The sequence below is a fragment of the Solea solea genome, chromosome 9 (assembly GCF_958295425.1).
Source record: "Solea solea chromosome 9, fSolSol10.1, whole genome shotgun sequence".
NCBI lineage: Eukaryota > Metazoa > Chordata > Actinopteri > Pleuronectiformes > Soleidae > Solea > Solea solea.
Window position 1 is genome coordinate 25,723,647 of NC_081142.1, and position 15,225 is coordinate 25,738,871.

At 41.6% G+C, this 15,225-nt stretch overlaps 3 protein-coding genes across 6 annotated transcripts; 1 reads left to right on the forward strand and 2 right to left on the reverse strand.

Moving 5' to 3' along the window:
• Positions 1-21: 21 nt before the first annotated feature.
• LOC131465544 (cocaine- and amphetamine-regulated transcript protein-like) lies at positions 22-2,161 on the reverse strand. Its single transcript, XM_058638327.1, has 4 exons — positions 1,270-2,161; positions 1,001-1,173; positions 613-696; positions 22-416 (listed from the first exon to the last, which is right to left on the reverse strand). The coding sequence occupies exons 2-4, from the start codon at positions 1,097-1,099 to the stop codon at positions 309-311; spliced, it is 291 nt and encodes a 96-aa protein (XP_058494310.1). The 5' UTR covers positions 1,100-1,173; positions 1,270-2,161; the 3' UTR covers positions 22-308.
• On the reverse strand, positions 1,100-10,369 carry LOC131465541 (survival of motor neuron protein-like). 4 transcript variants are annotated; one of them, XM_058638322.1, is made up of 10 exons: positions 10,260-10,369; positions 10,031-10,108; positions 6,955-7,074; positions 6,452-6,634; positions 6,143-6,334; positions 5,500-5,688; positions 4,155-4,256; positions 3,749-3,874; positions 3,647-3,683; positions 1,100-1,360 (listed from the first exon to the last, which is right to left on the reverse strand). In XM_058638322.1, exons 1-9 carry the CDS (start codon positions 10,287-10,289, stop codon positions 3,648-3,650), a joined length of 1,056 nt encoding a protein of 351 aa, XP_058494305.1. In that variant the 5' UTR covers positions 10,290-10,369; the 3' UTR covers positions 1,100-1,360; position 3,647. The 4 variants fall into 4 exon arrangements, with proteins under 4 accessions (XP_058494305.1, XP_058494306.1, XP_058494304.1 ...); XM_058638323.1 differs by lacking the exon at positions 1,100-1,360 and adding an exon at positions 2,620-2,843 and having other exon boundaries at positions 5,575-5,688; XM_058638321.1 differs by lacking the exon at positions 1,100-1,360 and adding an exon at positions 2,620-2,843.
• Positions 10,370-12,541: 2,172 nt separating this feature from the next.
• LOC131465739 (growth arrest and DNA damage-inducible protein GADD45 beta-like) lies at positions 12,542-14,137 on the forward strand. The gene is made up of 4 exons (XM_058638608.1): positions 12,542-12,766; positions 12,933-13,034; positions 13,120-13,342; positions 13,594-14,137. Exons 1-4 carry the CDS (start codon positions 12,723-12,725, stop codon positions 13,705-13,707), a joined length of 483 nt encoding a protein of 160 aa, XP_058494591.1. The 5' UTR covers positions 12,542-12,722; the 3' UTR covers positions 13,708-14,137.
• Positions 14,138-15,225: the final 1,088 nt, after the last annotated feature.

Genomic DNA, 15,225 nt, shown 5'->3' on the forward strand with positions numbered 1-15,225 from the left:
CATGTTTTAATACTGAGACAGAGACACACAGAGACAGAGACACACACACACTGAGACAGAGACAAACACAGTGACTGAAGACATGATTGGACGAGGACATACCTGTGACTCTGTGATGACAAACATGTTTAGAGAAAAGTAATGAATCAAAAACATTGAAATAAAAACAGGAGGCAGTGACTGTGCTGTGAGCACCCCCTGCTGCTCACAACCAGCCTGAGACACAGAGAAGACAAACAGGAAGTCAACAAAGACAAGTGGACTTTTTAAAAACCTGCCTTTATTTGGAAGGAGTTTGTCTCTCAGCTCTACACACATTTGAGGACGTTGAAGTTACACACAGTTCCTCCGGGACACGAACACAGTTTCCCAATCCTGGAACCTTTACGCAACGCACACTGCTGTCCCATGTCACACTGACACACACAGAGACACACACACAGGGACAGAGAGACACAGGCAGAGAGACACACACACAGGCAGACACACACACACACACACACACACACACACAGGCAGGGACACACACAGAGAGAGCTTGAATATTTAACACAAGGTTTGTGTTGTCTAAATTTGAGTGAATTGAGCCTTTAAAGACAGAGACGTTCTTACTGAAGGAAGCCAGCCCAGTTTCTTCTCTGTGGACGGTAGCTGTTTGCTCTTTAACTTCTCCAGAACTTCCTGTAGAGCTTCTATCTGTGGAGGAGACACAGGAAATGTCTCCATCAGTATGACTATGGTGTCCCTCAAGGGTCAGTATTTAGTCCCATCAGGTTCTCCACAGCACATTTAAACATAAAACAGTTTTCCTGCAGAACTGACTGTTGTTACATTTAAAATGAGAATATTTAATACAGACGAGGACAGAGACAGCGCCCCCACCTGGTGACCTTTAACAATACAAGAAAAAAACATGATGATTTTCACCATTAAACTTAAAAGAGAAGATGATTGACAAACTGTTCAGGACACTAACGATGGGACATTTCTGCTGACTCACCAGTTCTTGCTCCTCCTGCGTCTTGAAGACATCGTCCTCGCAGCAGCCTGTGACAACCAGCAGCCAGCAGGAGGCGCTGAGGAGCAGCATCCTGACCATCACGCTGGTGGACTTGGACCAGGCAGAGGGACACAGAATGACAGTGGTGGACGCCTCAGACTGTCTCCTGAACACTGAGACAGACGGTCAAACAGCAGTTTAAATGTGAGCGTATCTGACGTCACACCGACAATATTTATTTAACGTAATGAAACAAACAGAAGACTCACCTCTGAGGTTAGAGAGGGGACAGACAGAAGACAAACCTCTGCTCCGTCAAACAGGACATGACGGGAGACAACGTCAGCGTTTAGACTTTGACTAAAGACACAAAGAGTCTTCACTTATAAAAAACAAATGTGTTTTGTTTTAATCTATGAACGGTCAAATGGACTTTATAGTATGGACATCATGTCCCGTAGTTTTGAGTGTGAGAGACATTTATGTTTTTTAATAAAAGTGAAGTACTTTTTCCAAATAATAAAAAAAACATGCGAGTCTGAAACATAGAGACAGACATGTCCTACAGACAGACGTGTCCTACAGACACATGTCCTACAAACACATACTACAGACAAACATGTCCTACAGAAGGACACCTGTCCTACAGAAAGACACGTCCAACAAACATGTCCTACAAACACGTCCTACAAACGCGTCCTACAGACAAACATGTCGTACAAACACGTCCTACAGACAAACATGTTCTACAAACACGTCCTACAGACAAACATGTCCTACAAACACGTCCTACAGACAAACATGTCCTACAAACACGTCCTACAGACAAACATGTCCTACAAACACATCCTACAGACAAACATGTCCTACAAACACGTCCTACAGACAAACATGTCCTACAAACACATCCTACAGACAAACACGTCCTACAGACAAACATGTCCTACAAACACATCCTACAGACAAACATGTCCTACAAACACATCCTACAGACAAACATGTCTTACAAACACATCCTACAGACAAACATGTCCTACAAACACGTCCTACAGACAAACATGTCCTACAGACAAACATTTCCTACAGACACGTCCTACAGACAAACATGTCCTAAAACACATCCTACAGACAGACATGTGCTAAGACACGTCCTACAGACATGTCCTACAGACATGTCCTAAAACACATCGTACAGAAAGACATGTTTGAACAACATTAATGATAAACCTTTGATTTTAAAATAAGAATATTGATAAATCTGAACCAAAGAAGATTCTGTTGAAAACACGATCATAAAATGATTTATCTGATAAAAATACTCGCTTTAAAATCAACACGTTCATTCAGTAGTATGTTTTTTTTTTGCTGTGCTGTCACTTCCTGTTCCTGACAATCTCAACGTTTACATCAAACTAAACAGGAAAAAAGGCTTTAATTTCCTGCTCAGAGTGAGACCTCGGTGTGAAGACGTCAGTGTGGACACAATGAATGACCTAAGGAGTCAAACACACACACACTGAGGACACAGCTCTTAGTAAAGGGACAGTTTGGCTTTTTTGGTTTAGTTTCTGCTCACACGCCCCTTGGTGTGTGTTGACTGTATGATAAAGGCACATACATCTGTTCACGTGTTTAATAACAAAATAACTTTGACACTGAACGTCCAAACAAAACTAGTTTGACACAAACTTTTGAACACAAACCACTCTCCTGCTGCAGTCACAGCTGCAGTGTTTCCAACTAAAGTGACATCTCAAAAGAAAATATAATAATAATAATAATAATCTGGAAGAAAAAGAAAAGGTGCAGTGGTTCAGGCAGCGTCCCATAATCCTCTCTGGCTCTAAAGCAGGAAGTAAAGAAAAAAAAATTCTCAGTCAGAGCCGACTGTGCTGTGAGCGCCCCCTGCTGCTCAGACACTAACACTCACTCTCAGTGAAAACATGGCTGCCAGCAGATACAAGAAAAAACTGACAAGTTTCATGTTCACAGTTAAATATCTCTCACCTTTGACGGCTACTGTAAAAACATGGTGGTCTACGTCAGTTTAATTTTCTGATCTCTACGTCACATGTTCACGTCTTTATCTCACTGTTAAACTGAACTTTGTAAACCACTCACTCTCCCACACCAAACATCATATAGAAAATCAGTGATTTTAGCCTGTGGGGACACAGGAGCTGCTGCTCCTCTGCTACCTCTTGTGGTCACTTTGTGTCACTGAGGTCAATCTGAACAAAGGATTTCAAACACGAAATGACAAAATCAGACATTAGAACTTAGTGACGGAGGCAGAAGTGGATCAACAACTCCTGTGTGTGTTACGTTAAAATCACTGATTTTCTCTATGAGGTTTGGTGTGGGAGAGTGAGTGGTTTACAGACATGTGACAGACAGATCACAGACTTGGATTTTATTACACAAGTCTTTAAGGAAGTAAAGGATGTGCTTTCTGTTCTGTTTCACTCAGCTCACCCTCACTACTTCATAATGCTGATGCTGCCACCTTGTGGTAATAAATAGGATTGTTTGTTTGAAAATCATGAATATCTGAATACACAGAATATTTTGATATCATTTTAAGTTTATATCACTCTCCCCTCCTCCTGTGTGTGTGTGTGTGTGTGAAGGTCAGTGGTTTCCTACCTCAGTCTTTAGAAGTCGACCTGAACTTCTGCTGAGTCTGAAACACACACACATCAGTACACTGTGTGTGTGTGCAGGTGTGTGTGATGACATCATACTGACCATGTAGCTGCCTGTGTGAAAACCACATGTGTACCAGAGCATCAACATGCTGGAGGCGGAGTCAGTGGACTCTTTCCCTCCAAATGTCCAGAGAGGAGGAGGAGGAGGAACGAAGGACAGAGAGTCCTGGAAACACAAACGCCAGAGACACTTCATCATAATCTGATAGATAATCCGTCACATAATCAGTTTTAATCCCTTTATTCACTAATCTCAATATAATCAGAAGAATAATGTGTATAATAATCCGATTAATTATCCATTTATTATTCAGTTTATTCCTCTCAATATACTCAGATTAATGAATAACTATAATCAGATTATTAATCATATTAATAATTAGTTTCAATGTTTTTTTTATTGAGTTTAGTCATGTGAATATAATCGGATTAATAATCTGTGTTACCGCTGAGGTCAGTTGATCAGGAGGAGGGAACGGAGGGAAGAGAGGGACGCTGGGATTGGTGGGTTTCTCAGCTGTAATCTGATTGGTCGTTGTGTCTTTGTTCTGCAGAGACACCACATTCTCATGACAACAGATAAAGACATCTGCCCCCTACTGGTGAGGAGGTCAAATACAACTCACTCTGTTCTACAAAGAGAAGTTTGATCATCGTGGAGACAAAAATAAAAGTCTTTGACCGTTTCTCAATATCCATACTTGTGCGTACTTGCGTACTCCCGTTCTTGTGAAAACGTCATCAGCCTCAGTCCAAGTGCTGTTCCAATTCTCAAGTAAGCAAACAGCGAGGACAGTTCCCAAACCCAGAAGTGTTCTCGCTCCGCCCATTTTTTACCAAATTTGAATCGGAGGTGATTTAAGCGTACTTGGGATGGCCATGTATCCCAGAATACATTTCGGCGGAACATAGCAGCAGATAATATAAATCTGAAATAAATATTTTTCTGTGTCCCGGAACGCAGTTTTAACATCATTTGAGGCGAGAAATTAGTCATTTAGAATTCAAACATGTGGTTTGTGTATTAAGATCTGATGTATTTATAGTTTGGCAGCAACGTTTGTCGGAGGTGATAAGCTCCGCCTCTGCAGAAGCTCGCCGCCTATTGTGCCCGGCACAGAGCAGCGTTACCTCGGCCTGTCCTGATGAAATGATCCGCTGGCTCAGACGCCGCTGTCATTAGATGCTTGGTGTGATCCATAGATTTGTTGTTGACGTGTTATTTTGTTTTTAATGGAAACGTTTTGACCTGACAGTTTAAAAGTTTGTATATTATTAATGTTTTATTTATTTTAACTTTGAATTTTAGATTTATATTAAAGTCGCACAATCATTGTATCTATATTTAAATAAAATATGTAAATATTAGATATAGAGTAGTATATATTTGTACATGTTATATATTTATAGAGTAGTATATATATACATACATACACACACATACTGTACATACTACTCTACAATGCTGTAATATATCTATTTTCCACATTGTATTATTTGTATTGTTTATTTTAATAGAAATAAAGAAATAAATAAAGAAAAATATTTAAAATGTGACAATAATAAAAATATATATGTATTTATTAAAAGTACTTTATATGTTAATTTATCAACACTGTAGGTGGCGGTAATGAGGCTGCAGCACTCAAATAGAACAATACATACATACTTGCTTACTTGAGTATTGAGAAACAGCCATATACTTGTGTACTCCCTTACTTGGCAAGTATATACTCCCAGGGTACTTCTCAAGTATATACTTCCCAAGCAAGCAAGTACATATTTGCTTACTTGAGTATTGAGAAACGGCCTTATCTTTGGACAGACGCAGCAGTTGACCAGCAGGTGTCGCTGCTGGAGACTCACTGAGGAGAAGCGCAGCTGATCGTCTGTGCGTGTGGACCTCCTCTCTTCTCCTCCTCCTCCTCCTCTCTCTCCCAGGTTCTCCTCTCTCCTCCCTCTCCTTTTCCACATGATTCCCTGCAGCGACAGAAAACTTTTTTAAATTCCTGAAACAAACAGACGGTTGTTCTGGAGCTGTTGTTGATAAATCTCTGGTTCAATCTGGTTATTATCACAGATTAAATGAATACAATTAGAGATGAAAGCAGAACTCATGCATTTACACCAACTATGAGTTGAAGGAGTTGGATGAAACTTTGTCTCTCAAAAAAGTCATAAAATCATGTGGAGTGGAACAACACGGAATAAATATTTTTAGAAAACTGCCAGTGACTCTTAATAAAATAAATGTTTTCCAAATGAACCATAAATGAAGAGAAACAGAAATATAAATAATAAAATATGTTTCACGTATTGATTGTTATTTAACTAAGATGTGATGACAGGATGATGATGATGTCAGAGTGAGACCTCCTGTTTGAGGAGCAGCTCTGTAGTCAATACTGCGTCCTGATTGGTCAAAGATGTTTACCTTGCTGCTGGTTCTGTTGGGTCCATGCAGCTCGTCTGGACTCAGGAGGCTGCAGACGTCCAGCTCCTCCTCGTTGTTGTAGTCGTCAAAACGAACGCGACACTGCTGACCTTTGACCCACAGAACCACTGCTGGATAAACCAGGCTGTCCTCAGAGAACACGGCCCGACAACGGGAACCAGGACGCCATTCCTGACACACACGCAGAGACACGCACACAAATACGGTGAAAAAAACATGGTGTGAAACCATGTTTTGTATTGTAGAACAGACACATTTTAACGTGACTGGTGAAAAGGTCAATGTTACCTGCGAAGTCTGAGTGGGCGGAGCTACTGGAGGACTCTGGAGCGTGCTCAGTTCAACGTCCTCCTCGTTGTCGTAACCAGTGAAACGAACTCTGCAGCGATTTCCGTCCAAACACACGACAGTCGCCGGATAAACCTGACCGTCCTTTGAGTAAACGGCAATACACTGAGAGCCCGCCTCCCACTGAGGAGGGGAGGGGCCAGGAGAGAGGGGGGGGGAGAGAAAGTTTGTAAACCACTCACTCTCCCACACCGAACCTCATAGAGAAAATCAGTGATTTTAGCTCGCGGGGACACAGGCGCTGCTGGTCCTCTGCTGCCTCGTGTGGTCACTTTGTGTCACTGAGGTCAATCTGAACAAAGGATTTCAAACACTGAAGTGACAAAATAAGACATTTGAACTTAGTGATGGAGGCAGCAGTGGATCAACAACTCCAGTGTGTTTGATGTTAAAATCATTGATTTTCTCTGTGGACTTTGAAAAGATTGAAAAGACTTTGTTACCTTGGTCTCAGCTGCAGGTGAACACACACTCAGAACGTCCTGTTGTGCTGCTTCTTTATGCTCTGCCTCCTCTCTGCTCTCGGTCTCCTCGGAGGCGGGACTTCCTGTTGACTTATTGTCCTGCACAGACAAACAAAAAAAGATCCACCAGAACATCTGCAGTCACATCTGTAAAAACTACAGTTAGATAGATATAGTTTCACATACAAAACACACTTAGAATGCTTACTGGCTTAAATAAGTGTTTTTTTTTTTTTTTTTTGATAAATAAATACATTAATAACCAGTGTTTTTATAAGTGCTGTCACCGTTAATGTGTTAACGCAGTTAACGTTGTTTGTTTACTTTTGGTGGCGACTGAGCCAGTAGAGGATGAAGGGCTGAAAGAAGTCATTGGCGTTGCGTCCCTCTCATAATCTACCTTGGAGAGGAACCATCGTGTGAAGAATACACACTTTGTATGAGGACGAGAGAACATGGCGGAGGAACATGCTCGAGCAAGCAAAGGACATGGAGAGATCCGCGAGAAGGGCCTGGCAAACACTTAGAGTCAGCGATTCGCCGTATCCGGTCCCCCCCGCCAGTCTGCCCTCCGTGCGGCACCGGTCACCACCCCATGACACAGGGAAACAGCCTACACGCCCTCTGCAGACCCTTAGCCGCCACCCGTCCAGGAGACCACTGGACTTCTGTAAACAACAGCTACAGTGCCCTCCTATAGTATTAGAATATGTGAGCAAAAGTATGTGAACATGTGACTGACAGACAGACAGGCGATTTTTATTAATCCCTTTGGGAGGTTACCTCGGGGAAATTAAAAGCTCCAACATCCACAAACAGCACTGTTAAAATTAGAGTCACACTTTACAGGAGACATGAAAGAAAAACACCCCAGGTACCAAACACCATAAGTGTTTTGGTGTGTTGAGTTGCCCAGGTGTGTCCTATTACAAATGTTTTACTCAAACAATAAGTAGAAATGAATGTCTACACTCAGGTTCAGATTGGGTAGGACAGGTTTTGTATGTGCAGACTGCATTTAGAAGTGGAACCAACGTGAAAAAAACAGAGCTGTCTATAGGTGAAACACAAGAGAGAAGATGGGAACTCAATCAGAGCCATTGCACAAAAATTGGCCAGAGCCAGTACAAGCGTTTGGAATGTCCTGAACAAGAAAGAACCCACTGGTGTACCAAGCAACACATGGCAGAAGACTTCATGGATAAACGTACAGAGGCTTCACCAGAACATGAAACCACTCATTAGCAAGAAGAATAGGAAGACCAGGCTGGAATTGACCCAAAAGTACAGAGACGAGCGTCAAACATTCTGGGACAAATTTTAAGGACTGACGAGACAAAGATGAACTTTGACCAACGTTTGGAGGAAGAAATGATCTGCTCATGATCCCAAACATACAAGCTCATGTGTGAAACACGGTGAAGGTCATGTCATGGCTTCTTCTGGGATGGGCTAATTTATCTTCATTGATGATGTAACACATGATGGCAGCAGCACAATGAACTCACAAGTCTACACAAACATTCTGTCTGCCAATGTAAAGATGATTGGGAGATCCTTCATCATGCAGCAAGATAACGACAAACACACAAAGGAGTTGATCAGAAGGTTTGAGACTGGCCAAGTCAATGTCTACACTTCCACCCTATAGAGCTGCATTTGAGCTGCTAAAGAGGAGACTGAAGGGAGCAAAGCCCCAAAACAACCAACAACTAAAAGCCTGGGAGAGCATCACAGCAGAAGAATGCAAAGGTTTGGTGATGTCAGTGAGTCACAGGCTTGATGCAGGTATTGAAAGCAAAGGATTTGCAACTAAATATGAGTCTTATTCACTTTAATCCTTTTTAAGTCTGTTCCAATACTTTTGCTCAGCTACAAATGTTGTGTTCCGTTACAAATAATGCTATCTTCTAAATGTGTATTAGATCCACATGTAAATACCTGCAAATAGAAGCTGAAATGTTCATCTTTTGATGTCAAACACAAATGTTTTCAATTTATGGCAAAAACATTGCCTCATTGTTCCAATACTACAGGAGGGCACTTTACTTGGGCGTCACAGCGCATTTCATTGATAAAGATTGGACTCTGCAGACTAACTGTGAGTAAAACATCGGACCGACACTATGCTGAGGCATGTGCATTTTCTGGAAAATCAAGGAAAAATGAAGTACACTTGGCACTGACAGTGCCTGTAACATGGTTGCAGCATGAAGCTACTTCCACCCACTTAACCCTTCTCAGTCTCAGGCCACATCATTGTCCCCTGATAATGTAAACAAACGGGTCTGCCTCAGTAACCGGCTGAAAGAAGAGAAAAATGTTCAATGAAGTTTTTTATATTTGCACTGTGCATATGTGCACCTGTTTCAAATGGATACTGTATTTATGTTACTAGTTCATATAAGAAATAATTGCCATTTCAGCTGATGTCTGATTTTATTAGCCTTGGTTGGTTTTTAAATATTCAACCTGCACTTTAACATGGGCCTGGGTTCTGTTATTATTTCTATTCGAGAATATAAGAAAGATGCCTTTTTTTTACTTCACAGGAGAGAAACTGTGTTTAAAGTTTAAACAAAGCCACTAAAACAGTCTTTCTATTTAAATATCCTTTTTGTGTTGATTCTACATTCAAATATTTGTTATAAGCCTCAGGTTTATTTACAGTGTTTTTATAACTAAACACATTAATAACCAGTGTTTTTTTTATAAATGAACACGTTAAAAAAACAGTTTGAATTGGGCTCGTAGTTTATAAAAATGTTCAGTGAAGTTAAAGTGAATGAATATTCATAAAGTTTCTTATTAACCAAATAAAATGAGAAAACATTGAAGTAAAATAGTGAAATATAAAGAGTCTAACACTTTCTGTTTAAAAACATTAGATTTTTGAACAGGGTTTGGTTCAGAGTTGGTTAGTTAATTAAGTTTCAGTCACAGTGAGTTCTAAAAGCGTCACTTTTTTGAACAGGGGTTGGTTCACAGCTTCTTATCACAGGAAAACTTTCACACATTTACCAAGACAAACATTTTCTTTGATTAAAAAACTCACGTGTGAAATTTGCAGCGTCTTTTCCAAACTTTCCAAGAGTGAAGTTTCGTGTTTGGTGGTGGCGCAGAGGAACTGCACCTGCGGAGTTAGCCGTTAGCTCGTGAACTAGCTAACGCGTTGTCGTCGAGTAAACCCAGCAGGTGATAAACGTTTATTTTTCTCAACTTTCTTGGTAAAAATAAACATTTGGACTTTTAAATAAATGAATAATTATCTTTTTTAAACGTACCGTTTCGTGATTTTCTTCTGGTTCCGTCATCGTTTCAGTGATAGCGCGTGAACACCTGCGTCAATGTAACGCTGACATCCGGCGTCACCTTTCAAAATAAAGACTAACATCATCAAATCATTTCAAAATAAAGTTTTTTTTCATATACATATATGTAAATGCAAATATGTTGTTGTTTATGTTTAAGTTTTGTTTTAGTTTATTTTTATTTTTGTTACTTTGTGTATGATTTATTTCTTATACTATATATTAAAACCTTCACGTGTTTTTTTTATACTTAAACTTAAATAAACTTAATGTTGTTCTTGAAAATCTATGATTTAAGATGAATTTGACTGAAGTTTAAAGACTTTAAAATCATTAAAATCTTGCTAATGTCACTGATCACACTTTAATCACCCTTTACAACTTTAAACACCTTTAAAATGTAGTTTTCTCTTAAAGCGCCTTAAACCTTTGTGTTGATAAATGTTGTGAACATTAATTTGACCAAATCACATCATATGAATTTCACTGAAAACCCTCATGTGATCATTTTTGAATAATGTTTTCCCTTAAGATTTTTAAAGAAACCCTTTTTAAGACACAGATAGTGAGGATCAGTTTCTGCCCCACTCAATTCTATTGATCACTCGTTAATGATCTTGTCATGTGACTTTCACTGAGTGATGTCATCAAAGCTGCAGCAGCTCATGACATCATCATCATCATCATTGTGATTTTAAAGAAACCCTTTTTGAAGACACAGATAGTGAGGATCAGTTTCTGTCTCATTCAACTCTTTTGATCACTCGTTAATGATCTTGTCATGTGACTTTCACTGAGTGATGTCATCAAAGCTGCAGCAGCTCATGACATCATCATCATCATTATCAGTGTAATTAATGATCACGTGACAAATTCATTATAAACAACCAGTTGTTGACTTTTAATTGATCATGTGACTGATTGATTCTGACCCTGAGGGCAGATGATCAGCAGCAGGGGGCGCTCACGGCACATGTGACACACACACGCACACGCACATTAAAGAGCATGAATTCCTCCTGCAGTAGGTGTGAGTTACCAGCAGGGGGCAGAGCAAGACCACAAATACACACGAACGCCACAGAATCACGTGTTTTAACCTCTGACCTCTGTCATGGACCTGTTTTCTTTTGTTTAAAAATTTTTTTTTTATGTAAATCATCTTAATTTAAAGCTGCTGGAAGCAAAACCACTTAAACCTTAAAACTACTTTATTAAGAATCGTATTGATCTCATATATGTGTGTTGTTGTTTTTAAGTGATTTGAGTTACGAGTTAATTTTTGACATTTAAGGGAAATTCCAGGAAAAGAGACGATCAGGAATTTTAAAGTTTTTTTTTTTTTTTTAAACATTCACAAACTTCAAAATCTCTCCTGAAAGTCCTCAACTCTTCACTAAAACCCATTAAACTCATCAAAACCCCTGAAACCTCACATTAAAACCACTGAAACCTCACATCAAAACCCCTGAAACCTCTGCCCCTTCCATCCCGGGTCCTGGAGCAGGTTCTGCAGGGAGTTCCTGCTCCTCTTCATGATCTTCATCAGAACATGTTCCATCACGTCCAGCTGCTGCTTTCACTGCTGCAGTGTCACCACAGGCCACAGGAGGGCGCGCGAGACCAGGATCTGAAGAGAAACCGTTTTTATGTTTTAATAACGTTTTTAAATTGTTCATAAATATAAATATAAACATAAATATAAACATAAACATAAACATAAATATATTACTTTAACCCTTTAAAATGTTTTATAAGGTATGTATGGTTTTAATGAAGCATTTCAATATTATTACTTTCTAACACATTACTGTTTAAATACATATTATGTTTGTTCTTATCAGGTTTTTAAAATGTTCAGGTCACGTTTTTCAATAAAAAAAACTTTTTAAATGAAAACATCAGATAAAAAAGAAACAAATGTAACAACAGTCACAATAACAATGTTTCATGTTATAATGTTTAATTTGTATCGATCAGTTTCTGCAGGTAAATATCATCATATGACGTCACCGCTGCTGCAAACACACACACACACACACACACACCTCTGTGGAGGAATTTCCATGAGAGCGAGACAGAGACAGAAAGAGGGGGGGGGGGATTCTCCGAAACTGTCCCACGTGGGCCTCACTCTGTCAGCCAATGAGAGCAGAGTAAGGGTGAAGCTACGGAGGACGGTGTACCAATGAGGTGGTGATCAGCTGAGTGTGGCCACGCCCCCCGCGGACAGACTGAATAAATACAGAGAACAGAGTCAGACCTTCATACAGTTTCACTCTGGACATCATCCGCTTCAGCCTACACCTGAACCCGCTGTGGATCTAAAGTGTGTCGGACTGTGGACTTTACTCCGGGACTTTACTCCGGGACTTTAACGGGACTGCACTTTTTGTCGTAAACCTGGATTTTGTGGATTATTTCAGTGAAGTCAACATGACGCTGGAGGAAGTTTTCAGATCCAACAGCACCGAGAACAAGTACGTTACTATCACTGAGACCAGGACCAGAGCCGGGAGTCCGGCTGCAGTCTGAGTTCCGGTTCTGGTTCCGGTTCCAGGTCCTGCAGGTTTAGAACCGGTTGATGTTGTTAGTGTCGGTGCTGTCATCTAACCTCTCTCTCTGTGTGTGTGTGTGTGTGTTCAGGATGCACACTGTGACGTCATCACTGGAGGACCTCCTCGCGGCAGCACAGCGTCAGAACTGTCTGACTGTGGGAGTTTATGAATCTGCAAAACTCATGAATGTGTAAGTTAATTTTGTTTATCTTCATCATCACCGTCACCGCCTGCACCCTGACCCCTGACCTCTGACCTGTGCTCTGCCTCCTCAGTGACCCGGACAGTGTGGTGCTGTGTGTCCTCGCGGCTGATGAGGAGGATGAAGACGACATCGCGCTGCAGATCCACTTCACGCTGCTTCAGTCTTTCTGCTGCGACAACGACATTGACATCCTGCGCGTGTCCGGGGTCACGCGCCTCGCGCAGCTGCTGCTCGAGGACATGGAGGACCGCAACGGAAACGAGCCCTCGGACCTGCACTGCATCCTGGTCACGGTGAGTACGCGTCCCAGCCCCCGTGACGTCACTGAGCACCGTTAACTGTTTCTTAATCAGAGTTAAATTCACATAATTTTCAAAATAAAAGTGTTTGTTTTGATGTGGAAAGATACATATTTCACAATAAAACTTAAAAGAATTAAGTTGTAACTTAATTCTTCAGACCTCTGACTCTGTGAATGTTGGCATCACAGTTTTGTGTGCGATGTTTTTGCTGACTCCGCCTCTCTTCTGCCCCCTGTGTTTAGAACCCGCCGGTGCAGCCGCTGCAGTGTGTGTCTCTGCAGGACGTCAGCAGCTTCTGTGAGGAGAGTCGCTGCAGGAACCAGTGGGTTCCGTGTCTGGAGCTTCAGAACCGCTGAGCAGAACCCGTCCGAGTCTGAGCAAGTGGAGCCGCAGCAGAGCGGTGCCGAAGAATAGAACCAGAGTCCAAACCGGTGACCTGGAGACCAGTCACGGTGTTTAAGTCTACACTGATGACCCCGGGGGAGGGGGAGGGCCCAGGACGTGCTTCCTGAGGTGGTGGATAATGATGACGATGGCCCAGGGGGCGCTGTGGTGCCAGTCCTGGTACGGTTTATGAAAGTGGATCTGACTGTGCAGGATGTGGGTTTGGGTCTCGGAGCTGCAGAGACTTTTGTGAGCAGCAGCACCTGGATGTCACATGACACTGGTGGGCGTGTACCTGTCAGCTGTGATGTCATGTTGGTTTATAATGACTCAACAGTTTGTAAATGTAACGAGTTCATCAGCTGATCGATGTTTGTGATCAATAAATGATTGAAGGAGAAATGACTGAATCTGAGTGTTTCACTGAAAATGATTATTGATTATTATTCACACACACACACACACACCTGGAAGCGGATACTTGGTGTTACATGAGCAGTGTGTTGGTGGATCTTCACACAGCCTCGTTACCATGGCGCTGGTTCAAGACCATTGTTTCCAAACCATAAATAGAGGATGTGGATTTAAAGAGACGGTTCTGTTTTTTTTGAAGTGAACTTGAATGAGGTACTGACACATGATCAGAGCTGACTGTGATGTGAGCGCTGTCACATGATCACGTCTTTATCTCAGTGTTAAACCACTCACTCTCCCACACCAAAGTCCACAGAGAAAATCAGCGATTTGAGCTGCTGGTCCTCTGCTGCCTCATGTGGTCACTTTGTGTCACTGAGGTCAATCTGAACAAAGGATTTCAAACACAGAAGTGACAAAATAAGACATTTGAACTCAGTGATGGAGACAGCAGTGGATCAACAACTCCTGTGTGTGTGTGTGTGAAATAGTCTAACTGTAAGATGAACATGTGCTTCATTTTAGATCTGGATCCTGGTCTGGGTCTTTGTGTGTTTGTGAAACACACTTGCACACACACACGCCTGTGATGTCATATCCTGTTGTAAGCTCAGGAGCAGCAGGGACTCCACTGCTCTGACGTCATAGGTGTGTTTGTTTTGGCAGCAGGTGTGTCCCTGCTGGGCCTGAGGGACGGACGGAGCCACGAGTCCTGCAACGAGAGGACAAACAGTTCAGCCAGTCAGCTGTATGTCTGCACGTTTCCATGGAGATGGGGTTTTCAGTTTAAACCTGTTTGACCATAAGACTATCTACCTGTTACTGTGTGTGTGTGTGTATTCTTAGCTCAGTGTGTCACTGTACGGCAGTTATTTCTGTTCAGTACTTTCTCTCTGCTGTGAGTCACGTTGCCTAGGTAACAGATGGAGCTGCTGAGGCTGCAGACGACATGTTACGTCGGGAGATTCTGCAACAGCATCACTGACCATGTAAGGACTGATTCACAGGAGAAACACTGCAGTTAGTCAGAGAGGAGGAGGAAGAGCACGAGGAAGACATGTCTGTGTGGTCAGTGA

What these genes read in the sequence shown, in the direction of transcription:
- LOC131465739 (XM_058638608.1), top strand. Translation starts at nt 12,723, where the DNA reads ATGACGCTGGAGGAAGTTTTCAGATCCAACAGCACCGAGAACAA. An exon ending in TCCAACAGCACCGAGAACAA is followed by an intron (nt 12,767 to 12,932) that starts GTACGTTACTAT and finishes GTGTGTGTTCAG; the next exon opens with GATGCACACTGTGACGTCAT. An exon ending in TCTGCAAAACTCATGAATGT is followed by an intron (nt 13,035 to 13,119) that starts GTAAGTTAATTT and finishes CTGCCTCCTCAG; the next exon opens with TGACCCGGACAGTGTGGTGC.
- LOC131465541 (XM_058638322.1), bottom strand. Translation starts at nt 10,289, where the DNA reads ATGACGGAACCAGAAGAAAATCACGAAACG. An exon ending in CAGAAGAAAATCACGAAACG is followed by an intron (nt 10,109 to 10,259) that starts GTACGTTTAAAA and finishes CTAACTCCGCAG; the next exon opens with GTGCAGTTCCTCTGCGCCAC. An exon ending in CCAACAGAACCAGCAGCAAG is followed by an intron (nt 5,689 to 6,142) that starts GTAAACATCTTT and finishes CTGTCGCTGCAG; the next exon opens with GGAATCATGTGGAAAAGGAG.
- LOC131465544 (XM_058638327.1), bottom strand. Translation starts at nt 1,099, where the DNA reads ATGGTCAGGATGCTGCTCCTCAGCGCCTCCTGCTGGCTGCTGGTTGTC. An exon ending in CGCAGGAGGAGCAAGAACTG is followed by an intron (nt 697 to 1,000) that starts GTGAGTCAGCAG and finishes TCTCCTCCACAG; the next exon opens with ATAGAAGCTCTACAGGAAGT. An exon ending in AACTGGGCTGGCTTCCTTCA is followed by an intron (nt 417 to 612) that starts GTAAGAACGTCT and finishes TGTGTGTGTCAG; the next exon opens with TGTGACATGGGACAGCAGTG.